Raw genomic sequence first — 15,620 nt, 5'->3', positions numbered from 1 at the left:
GGCCGTATCTACCGTGCCGTACTGTACCAACAAGTTACCGGCACGATACAGACTCCGTGCCGGTGGCACAGCCCAAAGCCCTCTATTCTTTAAATTAGTAAGTAATTTCCTCAATAAAGTTCAAAAAATGTAATAAAAAGACATAATAAATAGTAAGAATATTTTGTTGCTAAATAAAATAAATATTTCATGTTATTATGTGTCGGTACACAAAAATTTTTTTGACCGGCACGCATCGGCACGGCTCGGCACGCACCGTGCCGTGCCAACAAGTTTCCGGCACAACCCCATGCCACGGCACTTAAATCCTTGGGTGGTAGGTATTTCTCCATAAGCTTAGCTTTCATCTCTACCCATAAGGTAATAGGTTCTTGCTTTAGCCGCTCAAGTTGTCTTTCAACACCAATCCGATATTGCCTGGCAGCACCGGTCAATTTCATCTTAGCAACCCTAACGCGACGGTAATCAGACATATCATACCAATCAAAGTATTGCTCCATGTCAACTAACCAATCAGTGAAGGCTTTTGGATCAAGTTTTCCATCAAAAGAAGGGACATCTACCTTGACCCTTCGGGTTATGTCTATGGTACCGTCTCTATCGTGTCGGTCTCGATCTACCTGACCATAGGCATGTAGTTGCGGTCTCCTATGTGCATGTGGAACAAGACATACAAATTGGTTTGATTCATTGTTGCAGGTTTCTCTATTTGGTGGTGTGTGCACCCTGGACCCTTCACCGGTTTGTGGAATTCCCTGGATACTATTATCCCCGTTTTGGACTCGATCTCTAGCCTGTGGATTTTCTGTAGTTGTTCGAGTTTCAAGATCTCGCACCTCAATAGCTAGATTTTGAAAGTCTGTATGAAGTGTTTCAAGTGTGATCATTTTCTCTAAAATTGACTTCATTATAAGGGTATTTGGGTCGTCTACAGATTCATCCCTAAACTTGGCTCCTGATCGGGTCGTCACGATAAAACCTAGTCTCTGATACCAAATTTGTGCAGAATGGTTTAGGAATCTCTGATACCAAATTTGACAGGACGGTTTAGGAATCTCGAGAATTACTTAAAATTTGGATTGAATGATTCTTCGAAATCAAACTAAAAGAAATAAATGACAAATCCAATAAAACTTCCATGTTTAACCCACCAAACCTTAATCAGACTCAGATTCAATTCAGGATCTGAATCAGACTCAGGTTCAAGTTAGGCTTCTAGTAACGTTCCATCGTCCAACCAAATATTTTGAAGACGGTTCCGACAACAAGTATAAGTTCGAAAAGGACCCGATTCTCCATCATGACTTCTATGTAGGTGGAAAAGGCGAAAATTTTTAGGTTCTTTCACAGATGCTTGAATGGCATTGTTTATAAACTATAAATGGCTATAGGTGCAGAAATGTTCTAATAGTGGTTTCATTTTAGATGACTACCACCATTAGAGCATATTCTTAAAAATTTCTTAGACATGCTGTCATTTTTTAAGGACTAACATGCACCACTAAGGATGTTTTCATGGACTATCAAGCAAATAGCAAAATTTGATGGACTATTGTGCGATATAGAAAAAATGTCAGAGGCTAAATATGAAAGTAATGGGGAAGTAAATTATTTTCATTTCTTGAAAAAGAAAAGAAAACTAATTAAGCTGAGGACCTAAATGACATCAAAGTCAATAAGGCCGCTATATTACATACAGTATGTTATATATAAAGAAAGCTTTGAGTAGCCTTTGGAAGGATTTGGCCTCAAACTCATTAGTTTCACCCGAAAAACCAAAAGCATGCTCTGTTTGTGATAAGGTTCAGCCGAACGGATCAAAAGAGATTCATTTCAATCTAAACTTCAAAGGAAAGGTTAGGTGTCATCTGTATCCACATTAAAACTGTTGAAAAAAGATATAGAGAACATTTGTTTTCCCTAGAAAGCAAAATTTATGTTCATTGATGTTTGGTTCAAGTAAACTGAAAATAGTTTTTAAGGCATATACCTGTTTAGTTTCCTTGAAACTACAAGGAAGAGAATGAATAAGGAAGAGAGAGGATTTTAACTTTTGGCTAGCCTTTCCCCAAAAAAGAATGAAAAAGTAAAAAGAAAATGAAAATAGATGTTTTCCGTAAACATAAAACTGTTTCAATCAAAACTCACTTGACGTGGAACAAAACACTTCGAAAACTACCTGTCGTCCCAAAAAAAGTTTTCATACCTATACATGGAACCAAAACACCAGCTTATTCAACAATTGGAACAATAGAAAAGGAATACTAGAAAACTGAATGCGAGACATGCAATCGTGTTAATTTTCTATCCAAAACTAAGTCAAGAAAATTTTGAGACATTCATGGGTGTAAATGCATTCATAGAAAGTTTTGATTATAATGTGTTTTCGTCATAGTCATCAGCCCATCATTATAAGCATGCTTCATACTCTCATGCAATTCCAGGTCTTAAAAAGTAGGCAAACATTATTATTGCCTGTGAAACTTGTTTTATGTGGTCCATCATATCCTACCGACATCTTCAAAGAACATGCAACTAGACGGTAAGCAGTATGTCGTTGACCCTTCCTCTAAACTACATGTTGGGAACATATAGGTTTGATTTAAGGGCTAAGACTCCTCTTGATCGCAGATTTTTTCTTCAATCTCTCTGACTACAAATCATTCCTGAATAAGATAGGTTGTCCCCACTAACACGGACCGCCAAGATGACCGAGAAGTACACATGGTCTACAGAGGTGCCTTCAACACTAGGTCTGGTACAGCAAGAGCCTTCAACTTCTCTTTATTTAAAGAAGTCCATTGTTATCATAGAGATTGCAAAAAAAATGAACAAACCAATTTTGCTTGATTCTGGTCCTAAACATCAAACTACTAATTCTGCCCATGAACTACTAAACAATGACTAATAACAAACTGAAGCAATACAAGGATTAGCCACATAACGTTGACTAGAGGGAAAATACAAATTTAACTGCTGAAGAGTAAGATCAAAAAGAAGGATTACTAGCAAGGAAAATCTAAGCTATAAAAATGGTTGCTACAGAACTATATTTTAGAAAGTAAGCACTTCATATAGCAGGCATTAAATTGTTCTAAAGTACTAGGTTTTAATATATATGCTATGCCAAACATAATAAATTGGATACTGACCAACTCAAATTTCATCTGTTTTATGGTGCTCTCCAGCTCGGTTATGTGTTGGCTGAGGGCCTGCATTAATCATTCAAAACAAAATTACAACAAAAAATAGAAGAATTACTTCTTGAGTAATTCTGAGAGTGTGGAACATGTTCTGTTATAGCACTTTTGGAGACAGTAACAAACCTCGTGGCGCTGCATTGCAACTGCACGCTTTAATGCCTTAGCCTTTGTTAAAAGATTTCTAGGCCTCAGGTTGATGGGCCTCTGATAGTTTTTTCCACGGTAATAAATAAGTGCAAATCCTTTCGGAACTCTTTCAATTGCGACTAGAATCCCACCACTCTCGTACTCCAGCAGTCGTGCTGTGTCCTCAACAAAAGAAAGAGTCTTCTGTTTTGATATTAGTTTCACTAGTTCTCTATGTTTCCAATGCAAATGCATATTTTCAATTACACCATCAAAAACACCACGAATACCTAAAACAAAGAAAGATGACAATTAGCCAGTAGATAGGAGCAATCTGCCAAGAAGATGTGCTAGAAACAAACCAAGAGGCAAATATGACTTCATTCGCAAACCAATCCTCCGATACACAGACTGTTCTTCATCAGTTATCATTTCGCGGTCATCAGATGGATTTACTGGAACCATGGATGCTTCAATTTTAGCTAGCAATCTCTCAGCTCTCAATTTCTTTGCTTGGGCCTGTTCCAAAAATCATCAACTGAGAAATAAAAAAGTATTTGGGGGGAAAAAGGCCACTTCACCCAGTGTCTCAACTCTCAAATAACCCCCTGCTTCAGAAATTTAAATGATGTCAAACCTGCACTTCAATTTTGTCTCAATAGGCCCTTCCGTTAGGATTTCAAGCTCATTTGAGCTTGACATACTGAGATAGCACATTTTCAAGCTCATTTAAGCTCCTTCAAACACACACCTTCCAGTATCAAAACCCAAGAGGAACCATGAAAAAGCATTCGTGTGAGAGAATTAAGCATGTTTAATGTCAAATGATCTCACCACATCATCACCGTTCGTACTTCCATCAAAAGTTAATGGAACTCCCAAATGATTAGACCTATTTGACACATGACTAAAACACAGGATTGATATTATTTAAATTTTTTATGCAAAGGGGGGGGAGGGGGTGGGGGGTGTGGGGTTTGAGACACAGTAAAGTGCAGGGGGGGTTTTATAATTAAGCAAAAATAAAAAGTCTCGCAACATTGCGAAGGTAACAAAAGAAAAGGAAATATGGTTCCTGTTAACACGAGTACAGCATATCACAGAAATATGTTGGATCATTCATAAGTCATATTTGGACAGTGTAAATAATTTGGATTCACATCCCAAGGCTGAAACATCTCTACTTCCATTCTGAACACAGTTAATGAAAAGTAAAGAAGGCATAAACAATAACAATAGCATAGTGGAATCAATATATACTGAATAAAAGAGTAAACAAGAAAGAGAGTACACTATTGAGGAAATTTAGAAGGCTTTTTTCAGAAAATGGTATTCTTATATAGCAACTAGCATGGGAACTGATGAATTGGTATCCCTTTTATTAGTTAGAGGTATCCCTCTTATTAGTTAGATGAAAAACTGGACAATGTCAAGGATAAGAAGCTTACAATTGAAAGTTTATGTTCTATCCTCTTGAAGAGTCTGGCTTTGTCAGATCTAGAAGCTTCTTCCTTCAGCTTCTCTTGCACCTCGAAAGTTATTTTTTTCCCCCAACGAGCCTGAGCCTGCTCAAATTCAGCTAAAGTGCCAGCAAGAGCATGTCCATTAAATTTGTCTACAGAAGACTCCCCTATAAGATTGTTTCTTATCCTCTCTTCTACAGTTTGAGTATCCTCTGTCAATTCCTGCCTTTCAGCCAAAGCAGTAGCCACAGAAGTCGGGAGAAAGTCCTTCCCACGGTACATAACAATGTAAAATTTGTTTCGGAGAAGCAATACTCCTCCTGTGAGTTTCTGAAAGTAAAAAATTTGATGACAATTCACGTTGACATGTGTATCCATAATAAGACTATAGCTTCCGTCAGTTTCCAATTTACGCCTTTTCAGGTAGCCAGACTTAACTACCAAAGAGATAGCATACCAAAGAGATAGCACACAAACGAAGCACATGCAGTGTAATGAGAGATGTATACAGTTGAAAATACAGCAGTTATAAGAACATGCATCTTGTTGGATATAACAGCAAGCATTACAAGTACAAATAATTTTGTTTTGATACATGCAGTTGAGAATTTATACTTACAAATTTTATCATTTATAGATGGGTGGTGAGATTACACCCAATATAATAGAAAAAGATATTTTTGTCCAAAAGATGATTAGAGAGGTAAGTTTACCCTCTTTTTTTTTTTCCTTAAGTCACTCTCTCAATCTATTACAGATGGAACTGCAATCAATTTTCGTGTATAACTGTAGCTCCAACTGCCACAATTGAGTCTCCTTATATAGTTCCAACTGCAGTAGTTGGATTCAAATGCATCAAAACCAAACATCGTACTTGGATCTATATATAGTTACAACCATGGTTGAAGGTGCCGCCCCGTGCCGTACGGCACGGGGCGTGCCGTACCGTGCCCCCAAGAAGGGGGCACAGTACAGGGGGGGGTCTCGGACCCCCCCTGGGTGCCGCGGCACAAGCCGCGTGCCGCTCGAGACAAAGCGGCACGCGGCCATGTGCGGCGGCACTGTGCCGCGTGCCGGCCTTTTTTCTTTTTTTTTTAGTTTTTTGGTTTTTTTTTTTTTTTGGTTTTGTCTCTTTTTTTTTGTTCTCTGGGATACAGAGCCTTCGCCCGGCCATCTATATTGCCTTTTGTTCACTTTTCTTTTATTAAATTAAAAACTTAAAATTTTACTTCTTATTTATCAATATAAAAGCAAATTTTTAGTTGATAAATCCGATCCATACCGCGGGGGGCTTCTTCGCAAATTATTTTGTCAAAATTTGTCGCACCGCGAAGTTTTCGATGAATCAGGGGAACAAAAATTGATCTCCTAAACAAATTTTGATTAGATATTTTTTAAAAGAATAAAAAAAATATGGATGTAATTGCGGTACTATTCTCGTTGTTCTAGTTATTATATACTTCCTAATCGAATCAATANAAAACCAAGGTCATTCGAAAATATTACAATAAAACTTTCTAAATCCGTTCAATAATAATTAAAAACGATACATATCGAATAATATGAGTAGTTAATTGTACGTACATTCGTAAAACATATATTTCATGTTGATATGGACTACATCTTATATTTAATTTTAAGAAAATAAAAATAAAAAAAAATAAACTTTTCATGTTGATATGAACGACATTGTTAACTTTTAAGAAAACAAAAATTAAAAAAATATTAAATTTTTTAATATTGTCTATTTTACTATCTTTTAAAATAAAAAAGATTTTTGCAAAGTTTTAGATATATAACTAAGCTAATCCTTCATATATTATTGATCTTGTTGATCTTATCATGGCGTTAATGTAGAAACTTAAATAAATTCGTGCCAAAGCGTGCCAGTAGGAGGTCGTGCGTATCTGTCGGCACGCAAGCGTGCCACGTGTCGGCACGCAAGCGTGCCCGTGCCGTACCGTGCCAAGGACGTAGCGGCACGCCCCCGTGCCACGGCACTTTAAACCTTGGTTACAACTGCAATCCAGTTTCAACTATATGCAATCAACCAGCCCATTAATGCATCGCATGTAAGAGCTTTAACCTCATTATGAGATATCAATACAACTAATTAAAAAAAGGCAATTGTTCTCTTACAAAAAAAATAAGGGATAATATCTAATATGTCCTTTAGAACTTCAAGAATATTACCCCTAAATGACCAAAATACTCTTTTTCGTTTCAAAAAATTCATTTAAATATCCCTTCTCCTCGAGGTTTACTAATAGGATTGGGTTTTAGAAGGTATGTTGGGTACTGAGAGGTAAATTTGAAAATTTTCAATAGTAAGCGGCATTTAAGCAAAAGGCCCAAAAACTAATGTAATTAAAGGACATTAATATTTCATACTTATTTCATACTTATTTCATTTTAATCCTCAAGAAAATAGTCTCATATTCATAATGATGAGAGGATTACTATTGAATGTAGCATTTTTTTTTTTTTTTAGGTAAGTAACATTATTGGTTCCCAAAATATGAGGGGCGTGATACTTTGGTCTTCGAACCTTAATTTGTTACAATCTCTGGCTCCAACTTTTTGAATTGCTGCAATCAAGTCCCACAACCCAATTTAATTGGCTAAATAGTGATAAATTGTTGATGCAGAAATGATATAGCATCTTAACTATTACAACATCATCAATTACAATACTTCCACATTTTTTCTGCATCAATAATTTGCCAACATTTAGCCAATCAAATTGGATTGTGTGACTTGATTACAAAAATTCAAAAAGTATGGGCCTAAAATTGCAACAAATTAAAATTTGAGGACTAAAATGTCACGTTCTTCATAGTTTGAGGACAAAATAGTAATTTACCCATTTTTTTATTTTGCAAGTTAACATATTAAAGCTAGCACCCAATTTAAAGTCGATGAACACAAGATAGAACCTTATCACCTCTAAAGAAATTTCACCAACCACGGAACTCAAAATTATCGAGCTGAAATGTCTAACCAAACTGAGTTATATTAATTTCACTAGTAGTTAATGTCTAACCACTGGGTTATATTAATTTCCCTAGTAGTTAAATTTTGGTATGATAAGTTTTAGCTGAAATGATCATTGAATGTCCTAAATCTCAATTGAAACTAGTCATGATTTTTTTTCTAAGACCACGTGCTGAGTTTTGTAGCAATCCGATGTTCAAACCACTTGTCTAGTCAATCGGAGCAACGACTCGCGAGATTTTAGAACATTCAAATTGGCCAATGACCACTAGAATAAACGAATTACAAAACATGCACCATTTGAAACAAGAATTCATTTTCAAATTGATGCTAAAGTTATGTCAGTCCGACACCTAAGCAGTTAAAATTAGGCCTGAATATGACCCTTGAGATTTTTGCTCTGTAGGATATTTAGTAAGAGAAGTTGTTAGAAAACTAAATAGAAAAATACAATTATGACTATTTTTTTAGGCGGGTTCAAATAACAAATTTTAGCATAAGTCGGTGTAATAACCGAGATTTTGACCAATAAAGAGAGAATGGAAATTTTGAATTTCGAAATGTGAATTTATATATATATATATATATATATATATATATATATATATATATATAGTATATAGAACTAGGCTACTATACTATCGGTAGCACGGAGCGGCTCCGTGCTACCAAGTTGTTTCGATGATGCGGCTTCCAAATCGACGATCGGCTCCGTTAGACTTGATCTACACTATTGAAAGTATTTAGAACTAAATTTCATAATTTTTCGATATCATTTACCTATCAAACAAGTAGTCTAAAATTGAACGGCTGAAATAAAAATCTCATGAAAAATGATGATAAAAAATTTAAATTCAAGATCAGATATACTGATCTTATCTCTAAATAGTGAAAAAATTTTCTATAAAATTTCATCGCATTTAGATTGGTTTACACGTTAAACTCACAAAAACACCACATCGCCATTAAAATTGTCAATTTTGAGATCTTTTGATCACTAGTCAAATGATGTCGAAAAAATCTGAAATTTAGTTTCCAAATACTTTCAATAGTGTAGATCAAGTCTAACGGAGCGATCGTCGATTTGGAAGCTGCCATCATCGAAAACAACTTGGTAGCACGGAGCACTCCGTGCTACCGATAGCATAATAGCCGGACTCTATATATTATTATATATATATATTGTGTGTGTGTGTGTGTGTGTGTTGTGTGTATATATGTGAAATGCAATGAGGGTTGGGTTCGTCGTAAATCGGCGACAAAATTGGACTAAATGAAACGCTAGATTCGATGCCCCAGTCGTGCTTAACGCGCCTGGTGCGATCCGTTCGGAAATCCGACGGACGGATCTTCGGGAATCACGAAATGTTCGCTGAGAGGTCAAATTGGCAAACGAAAAAATCATAAAACCCCAATCTTTTAGTGCACCGTTTTGCGCGATTTTGAACGTCGAGGTACGTGCGCGCATATTACACGCACTGGCAGGGACGGTTGAAATTTTATAGTTTTGGGTGGACTAAATTGCAATTAAACTACTACATATATAAAGTAGCTAGGGTTCCCATGAGAAACCCTAACCCTAATCCACCCCCAGCTAACCTAAACGACACCCCTGCATCCTTGCCCTTCCCGTGCGCGCGCCCTGACCGCCGGCGAGCAACTCCGGCCGCCAAAAAACCCATCAACACCTCTCTCTCAACTCCCCTCGGCTACCCTCTCCTCCCTCTTTGCCGAAGTTGGTTGGAAAGCTGTCACAACCCTCTGGAAGCTTTCCTGTCACGCCCCGGATTACACGTTTCCCGGGCCACTGACAAATCATCCGTATACAAAGAAAATTTTCACTGTATATGAAGCGAAGCTGTACTGAATCTGTAAACAAACAACACTACAACCAGTAGTATAGAGCTGCTAGAATGAACTAGATAAAACAACAAGTTCCATATATATACGTAGCATCCAGGTACAAAAGTACTCGCACTAGCGAGTCCAACATCCGTATATACATAAACTCAAAATAATAAAAGCATCACTACCTACAGAAGGTACTCGACTAACTCTGGCTCGTCTGGTAGGGCTCTAACTCGCGACGCTCTTGCCACGATCAGGATCAGCAGCAGCAGTGGCCGAAGACGACGGCTCTGCAAAACGAAAGGAAGCAACTGGGCGTGAGAACTACTGTAAAAACAAGTAGTCCTCAGTGGGTGCCGCCCTTAACACCGTCGATCCACCCACCAAGTCTACAGAAGGAAGCAAAGATAGTAGAAAAAGCTGAAAGAAATCTACAGCTAAATGCCACTACACAATCATTCTCTACACTAACCAACTGTAGTAAAAGTGAATCCTGATTCAATCTCACTGGGGACTGTAAGCATACCCGTCCCTGGGACTGTGAACACACCCGTCCCGCCTGTCGAAGCTAAAGCTACCTCCACCCTAAGCAGTTAGTGGATAGCAAGTCCAATCAGGACACCTCGACATCAACGCAGAAGCACTAAGCCCGACTCCGGAGTGGCACTCGTGGGCGCGACCCAACCGATTATGCAAGCGTATCTCTGTCGAGCTCAATCAGGCTCTCACAGGCTAAAGTCAAGTAAACCGGGTCCAAAGGAACTAACAACCAACAAGTCACATGCTCTCAGCACAATCTAATGCCAAAACAGCAATCTGGGTCTACCGTCAACCCCGACGGCACCCAACAGTCCGGAACGGTCTGAACACTACTGTAAAGATAGGCTCGGCATTCCAGCACGAATGTAACAGCAATCTACACTACCTGAGGTATCCACCACACTCATACTGCGGCGATACAAAATAACAACGGCTCCTAAAGCTAAATCTGGTAGTGTAAGCATATGACGGGTTATAATCGTCGTTTTTTCCAAAGTCATGTCCAAGTCCAACATGTGTAGTAGATACTAGCAAAATATACGGCTCCAATTCAGATTTTGAAGATAACAATATGAAATCCATGAATCGAGCAATCTAAATGTACTAAACAATACGATAAACACATGCGAATATAAAGCTACTTGGGAGGTAAACCGACGATTAACTCACCTCAAAAGCTACTCCTAATCCGGCACGACGTCGAGAACAGCGGAATCGCACCCTCGCCCGGCCTCTCTACAACGCTACGACGACGAAGACATGCTCGAACGGCACCGCGGCGCGACGTCGACAACGATCCACACCACCCGGGCCCCTCCTCCGCACGTACGGCCAAGCTCAAGAGAGAGAGAGAGCACAGCTAGAACATCTCCTCTCTGCTTCTCTCTATCCTATAGAGGAGGGAAAAGGGGTGGGTGAAAACAACGAGGGAAGAAAATACCAAAAAGCCCTCTTACCTACCCTGGCGTACCGGTACACAGGCGGTTGTACCGGTACAAATGGCAACCCAAGAGCAGCTGCGCAAGATCTGGCGAAGTGTACCGGTACGCCCCTGATGGTTGTACCGGTACAGAAAGTGTACCGGTACGCCTTGATGGTTGTACCGATACAACAAGCAGAAAATCTGCAATTTGCAGATTCCAATGCTAAGTCCTGCTCTCGCGTCCCCGCTGAGTCCGTTTGGCGTCCATTTCGCGCTAACGCGACTCAGACTTGTCCCGACACTCTCCCGACGTGTCGACAAGCCTCAACCACTGTACTCCAAAGATACCACATTTCCCCTTGGCTGAGGCCTATCTCCGGCGCCGTCTCCGCCGAGCCCCGCTCGCCACCGTAGCCCCCTGTACAAGCTGCGGCCAGCCCAAGCCAACTCGGGCGAGCTGACCTAGGCTCGGGACTCGCGCGCGGTGGAAGCCCTAGCTCGGTCGCCCCGTCGTCATCTGGCCGTCGGCGACCTCCTGTGTGCATCCCCGCCGTCCCCGAGCGCCGCTGGCCGCCGCCCAAGCTCCCTGCGGCCGTCGAGGACACATGCGGGCCGAGCTTGAGCCCGCAGTGTCTCCGCGCACCGCCGCCGCCCACCGTCGGGCGCGCCACCCCTCCCTCGGCCTCCGGCAACGGATCATCGTCACCATGTGCTCTTCGGCCACCGCGCGGCTGCCGTGGACCATTGAACCCGAGATCTAGTTGGTGGGTTGGATCTCCGCCGCGCGCCACCGGCTGTTGCCGGTTGTCGGCCAGCACCTTCCTCGGACCCCACCGACTGGCCGCACCCGTCCACGGCCGGAGCGCCCGCCGTCCGGCTGCCGGCGACCAACCCTTGCTCTCATTGCTCCGGTAAGGCTGTTTTTAAATTCCAGCACTTTATTTTGGGGTTTCGGTCGCCTTTCCGGAGATCCGAAGGCACCCCGATGAATGTGGAAGTGAGCACGATTATCCACATTTCGTACTGAACATCGTGCTCACCTCCGTTGGGGTCAACGATGCCCTGGTTTGCGAGTTTGACGCGATTTAGGCACTGTGCGCGCTGTTTCGCTGAAGTTCACGTCGCTTGCGTGCTCGCCACAGTGGCCGACAGTGCTCCGAAGGGTGAGCACGGCCTCCGGCACGCCAAGACCTGTTAGCAGGTGTCTCGGCTTGGCTGATTGACCTCTGGCTTGCGTGGATAGACCATAAAAGCCCAGAAATCACATAAAATAATGTGATTTCATAGAATCGGGAGGGCTTTTATGCAAATGTGTTGGTTGTGGTCGCTGTGGGCAGCGTGTGCGAGCTGTGGGTGACCTCTGGACTGGTTGTCCAAGGCCCCAAGCCTTTCCGGAAATCAAATGTGGATTTNTCGCGTGCCCGCTGAGTCCGTTTGGCGTCCATTTCGCGCTAACGCGACTCAGACTTGTCCCGACACTCTCCTGACGTGTCGACAAGCCTCAACCACTGTACTCCAAAGATACCACATTTCCCCTTGGCTGAGGCCTATCTCCGGCGCCGTCCCCGCCGAGCCCCGCTCGCCGCCGTAGCCCCCTGTACAAGCTGCGGCCAGCCCAAGCCAACTCGGGCGAGCTGACCTAGGCTCGGGACTCGCGCGCGGTGGAAGCCCTAGCTCGGCCGTCCCGTCATCATCTGGCCGTCGGCAACCTCCTGTGTGCATCCCCGCCGTCCCCGAGCGCCGCTGGCCGCCGCCCAAGCTCCCTGCGGCCGTCGAGGACACGTGCGGGCCGAGCTTAAGCCCGCAGCGTCTCCGCGCACCGCCGCCGCCCACCGTCGGGCGCGCCACCCCTCCCTCGGCCTCCGGCAACGGATCACCGTCAACATGTGCTCCTTCGGCCACCGCGCGGCCGCCGTGGACCATTGAACCCGAGATCTAGTTGGTGGGTTGGATCTCCGCCGCGCGCCATCGGCTGTTGCCGGACCCCACCGACTGGCCGCACCCGTCCACGGCCGGAGCGCCAGCCGTCCGGCTGCCGGCGACCAACCCTTGCTCTCATTGCTCCGGTAAGGCTGTTTTTAAATTCCAGCACTTTATTTTGGGGTTTCGGTTGCCTTTCCGGCGATCCGAAGGCACCCCGATGACTGTGGAAGTGAGCACGATTATCCTCATTTCGTACTGAACACCGTGCTCACCTCCGTTGGGGTCAACGATGCCCTGGTTTGCGAGTTTGACACGATTTGGGCACTGTGCGCGCTGTTTCGCTTAAGTTCACGTCGCTTGTGTGCTCGCCACAGTGGTCGACAGTGCTCCGAAGGGTGAGCAGGGCCTCCAGCACGCCAAGACCTATTAGCAGGTGTCTCGGCTTGGCTGATTGACCTCTGGCTTGCGTGGACAGACCATAAAAGCCCAGAAATCACATAAAATAATGTGATTTCATGGAATCGGGAGGGCCTTTATGCAAATGTGTTGGTTGTGGTCGCTGTGGGCAGCGTGTGCGAGCTGTGGGTGACCTCTGGACTGGTTGTCCAAGGCCCCAAGCCTTTCCGGAAATCAAATGTGGATTTCCCGTGCGTTTTTCGACGAAATCCGCCGACGGAATGCGGTTTTAGTTCGGAATTCTTTCGACGGTGCCTCGTGAGCAATTGTTTTGTCGCTGAGCCTTGTTGGCTGATCACCCGCGTCGTTTCGGGGGTTCAGAAACGACGGGTGAGCGATGATGGGTTCCGGTGTCGAAAGTGACACTTTCGTGAACCCGGATTGGAACGATCATCCGACGATAATCGTTTCGATGTGAGGCGATGTGTTTGCTGCCAAGAACCATGAATAATGGTGTTTTGTGGCAGCGGATGACTCGTAGTATGAGTCGGTGACTTCCGGGACAGTTAGTGGGCCCCGGCGGAGTTCCGGTGCAGTTTTCGGGACTCCCGGTGAGTTAGGGCAATCGGTTTTGGGAAACCGATTCCCATAGGTTTATTAGTGGGGATTGTTAGTGTTTGGTGATCGTGGGTTGGATTCTAACCCGATGGACCCTTCATAGGTCCAGTTGCTTCTTCCTCCGCAGTCGGAATATCAGTACCATTTAAGTACAGGCGGGTACTTCGACCCAAAGTCGGTACAGTGGTGCACGCTCGGTGACGTTCCTTTCACCCCTTGTTCTTTATATTGCATCTGATATATATATTGAGCCTTGCACCCATGTTGTTCCCGTATTTACTCTACTCGGTTGTTTCCATATTTATTATCATGAGTAGATGTTATCTGCATATGATATCTGTGACCTAGTTGGTCGGTTCTCCTATTTTGTATTTGTGACCTGGTTGGTCGGTTCTTCTATTTGATATCCATGACCTGGTTGGTCGGTTCTTATACCTTATATCTGTGACCTGGTTGGTCGATTAGATTACTTGATGACCTATACGGTCAATGTGCCCTGAGGGGCAGGATTGTCAGCTGGTTGCCGACGGTTGGCCATTGAGCATATCAGCATTGATCACCCGATACTCGTACGCATTTCACGAACACCAGCGGTCTAATCCACCGCTAGAGGGTGTTCTTTTCCGGAAAAATGGTTGCAGATGTCAACCCGTGAGCCCAAGAGAGGTTATATGCATGGTAGAGTAGTAGTGGCACAGGCTTGAGGTTTGCGGTGTGGACCAAGAGAGCATTGGTTTCAGATTGGATATTTTTGAACTAGTCGTCCGGTTGATGCATGCATACAGTAGCTGCAATGTTCATATATATACATCTCGTTTACTTGTTTATCATGGCTACTGTATTACCATTATCTATACCCTTGTTTCGTCCTCCGTGACTAGTGAGCACCCCTCGCCCTCGTCGGCTTGCGGTACCCACTGGGAGGGGAGACATATTTACATGTTCTCATCCCCTGCCCCTATTACAGGTGATGCCGCTGGTCCTAGTGGGACGGTTCGTGAGGAGCGCTCGTAGTGGTTCGTTAGAGCTTTCCGTCCCGTCGTCTGGTTTAATTTCTCAAACTCTGGTTTCCTTCAATAAATTAGACAATTTATATGGTTCAACATTTAATATATTTGAATATTTGGGATTTCATTTGGTTTGTGAATGTAATAAAGGATTTATGAATTTTCATGAAATGAAAATGGTTTTCTACCCCTCGTGGTAGCGTGTTTTAAAAAGAAAAGGTTTCTGTGTGGAAAACAGCTTTCAAGAGAGTTTTCATGTGGTTTTCTTGACTTAATATTTCAAAACAAGTTTCCGGGTAGGAAACATTTTAACTGATAGTTGTGGTTTTATAATTAAGACTCTGAATATGAAAATATTGGTGAATGGTGTATGAATGTATGATTGTTTATATATTCAGTTGTCGTGGTTGTATTCCCGTTATGTACCTTGTACTTGTGCGACGCCGTGCAAATACAGAAGAGACTCTGTCCGTGTGAACAGTGAAGTCCCTGTATTTGTGGCAAATCTGGCATACCCTGGGGTCAGATTTGTAAAAAAAAAAATTTAGTCACTTCCGCTGTGTTTTGAAACTTAAAAAGG

At 42.8% G+C, this 15,620-nt stretch overlaps 1 protein-coding gene across 2 annotated transcripts in view; it reads right to left on the bottom strand.

Moving 5' to 3' along the window:
• The window catches only part of LOC109722335 (CRM-domain containing factor CFM3, chloroplastic/mitochondrial), a 56,160-nt gene that overhangs the window by 8,340 nt on the left and 32,200 nt on the right, over positions 1-15,620 (bottom strand). For both annotated transcript variants that reach the window (XM_020250359.1, XM_020250358.1), the window contains exons 4-7: positions 4,778-5,122; positions 3,692-3,848; positions 3,327-3,619; positions 3,153-3,212 (exon numbers count right to left, since the gene is read on the bottom strand). In XM_020250359.1, coding sequence (XP_020105948.1) covers positions 3,153-3,212; positions 3,327-3,619; positions 3,692-3,848; positions 4,778-5,122 — 855 coding nt within the window. The remainder of the gene's footprint in view (positions 1-3,152; positions 3,213-3,326; positions 3,620-3,691; positions 3,849-4,777; positions 5,123-15,620) is intronic.

This window comes from Ananas comosus, linkage group 16 (assembly GCF_001540865.1).
Source record: "Ananas comosus cultivar F153 linkage group 16, ASM154086v1, whole genome shotgun sequence".
NCBI classification, from domain to species: Eukaryota; Viridiplantae; Streptophyta; class Magnoliopsida; order Poales; family Bromeliaceae; genus Ananas; species Ananas comosus.
Note: the sequence above shows the minus strand (reverse complement) of the source record. Positions and strands in the feature narration are given on the sequence as shown.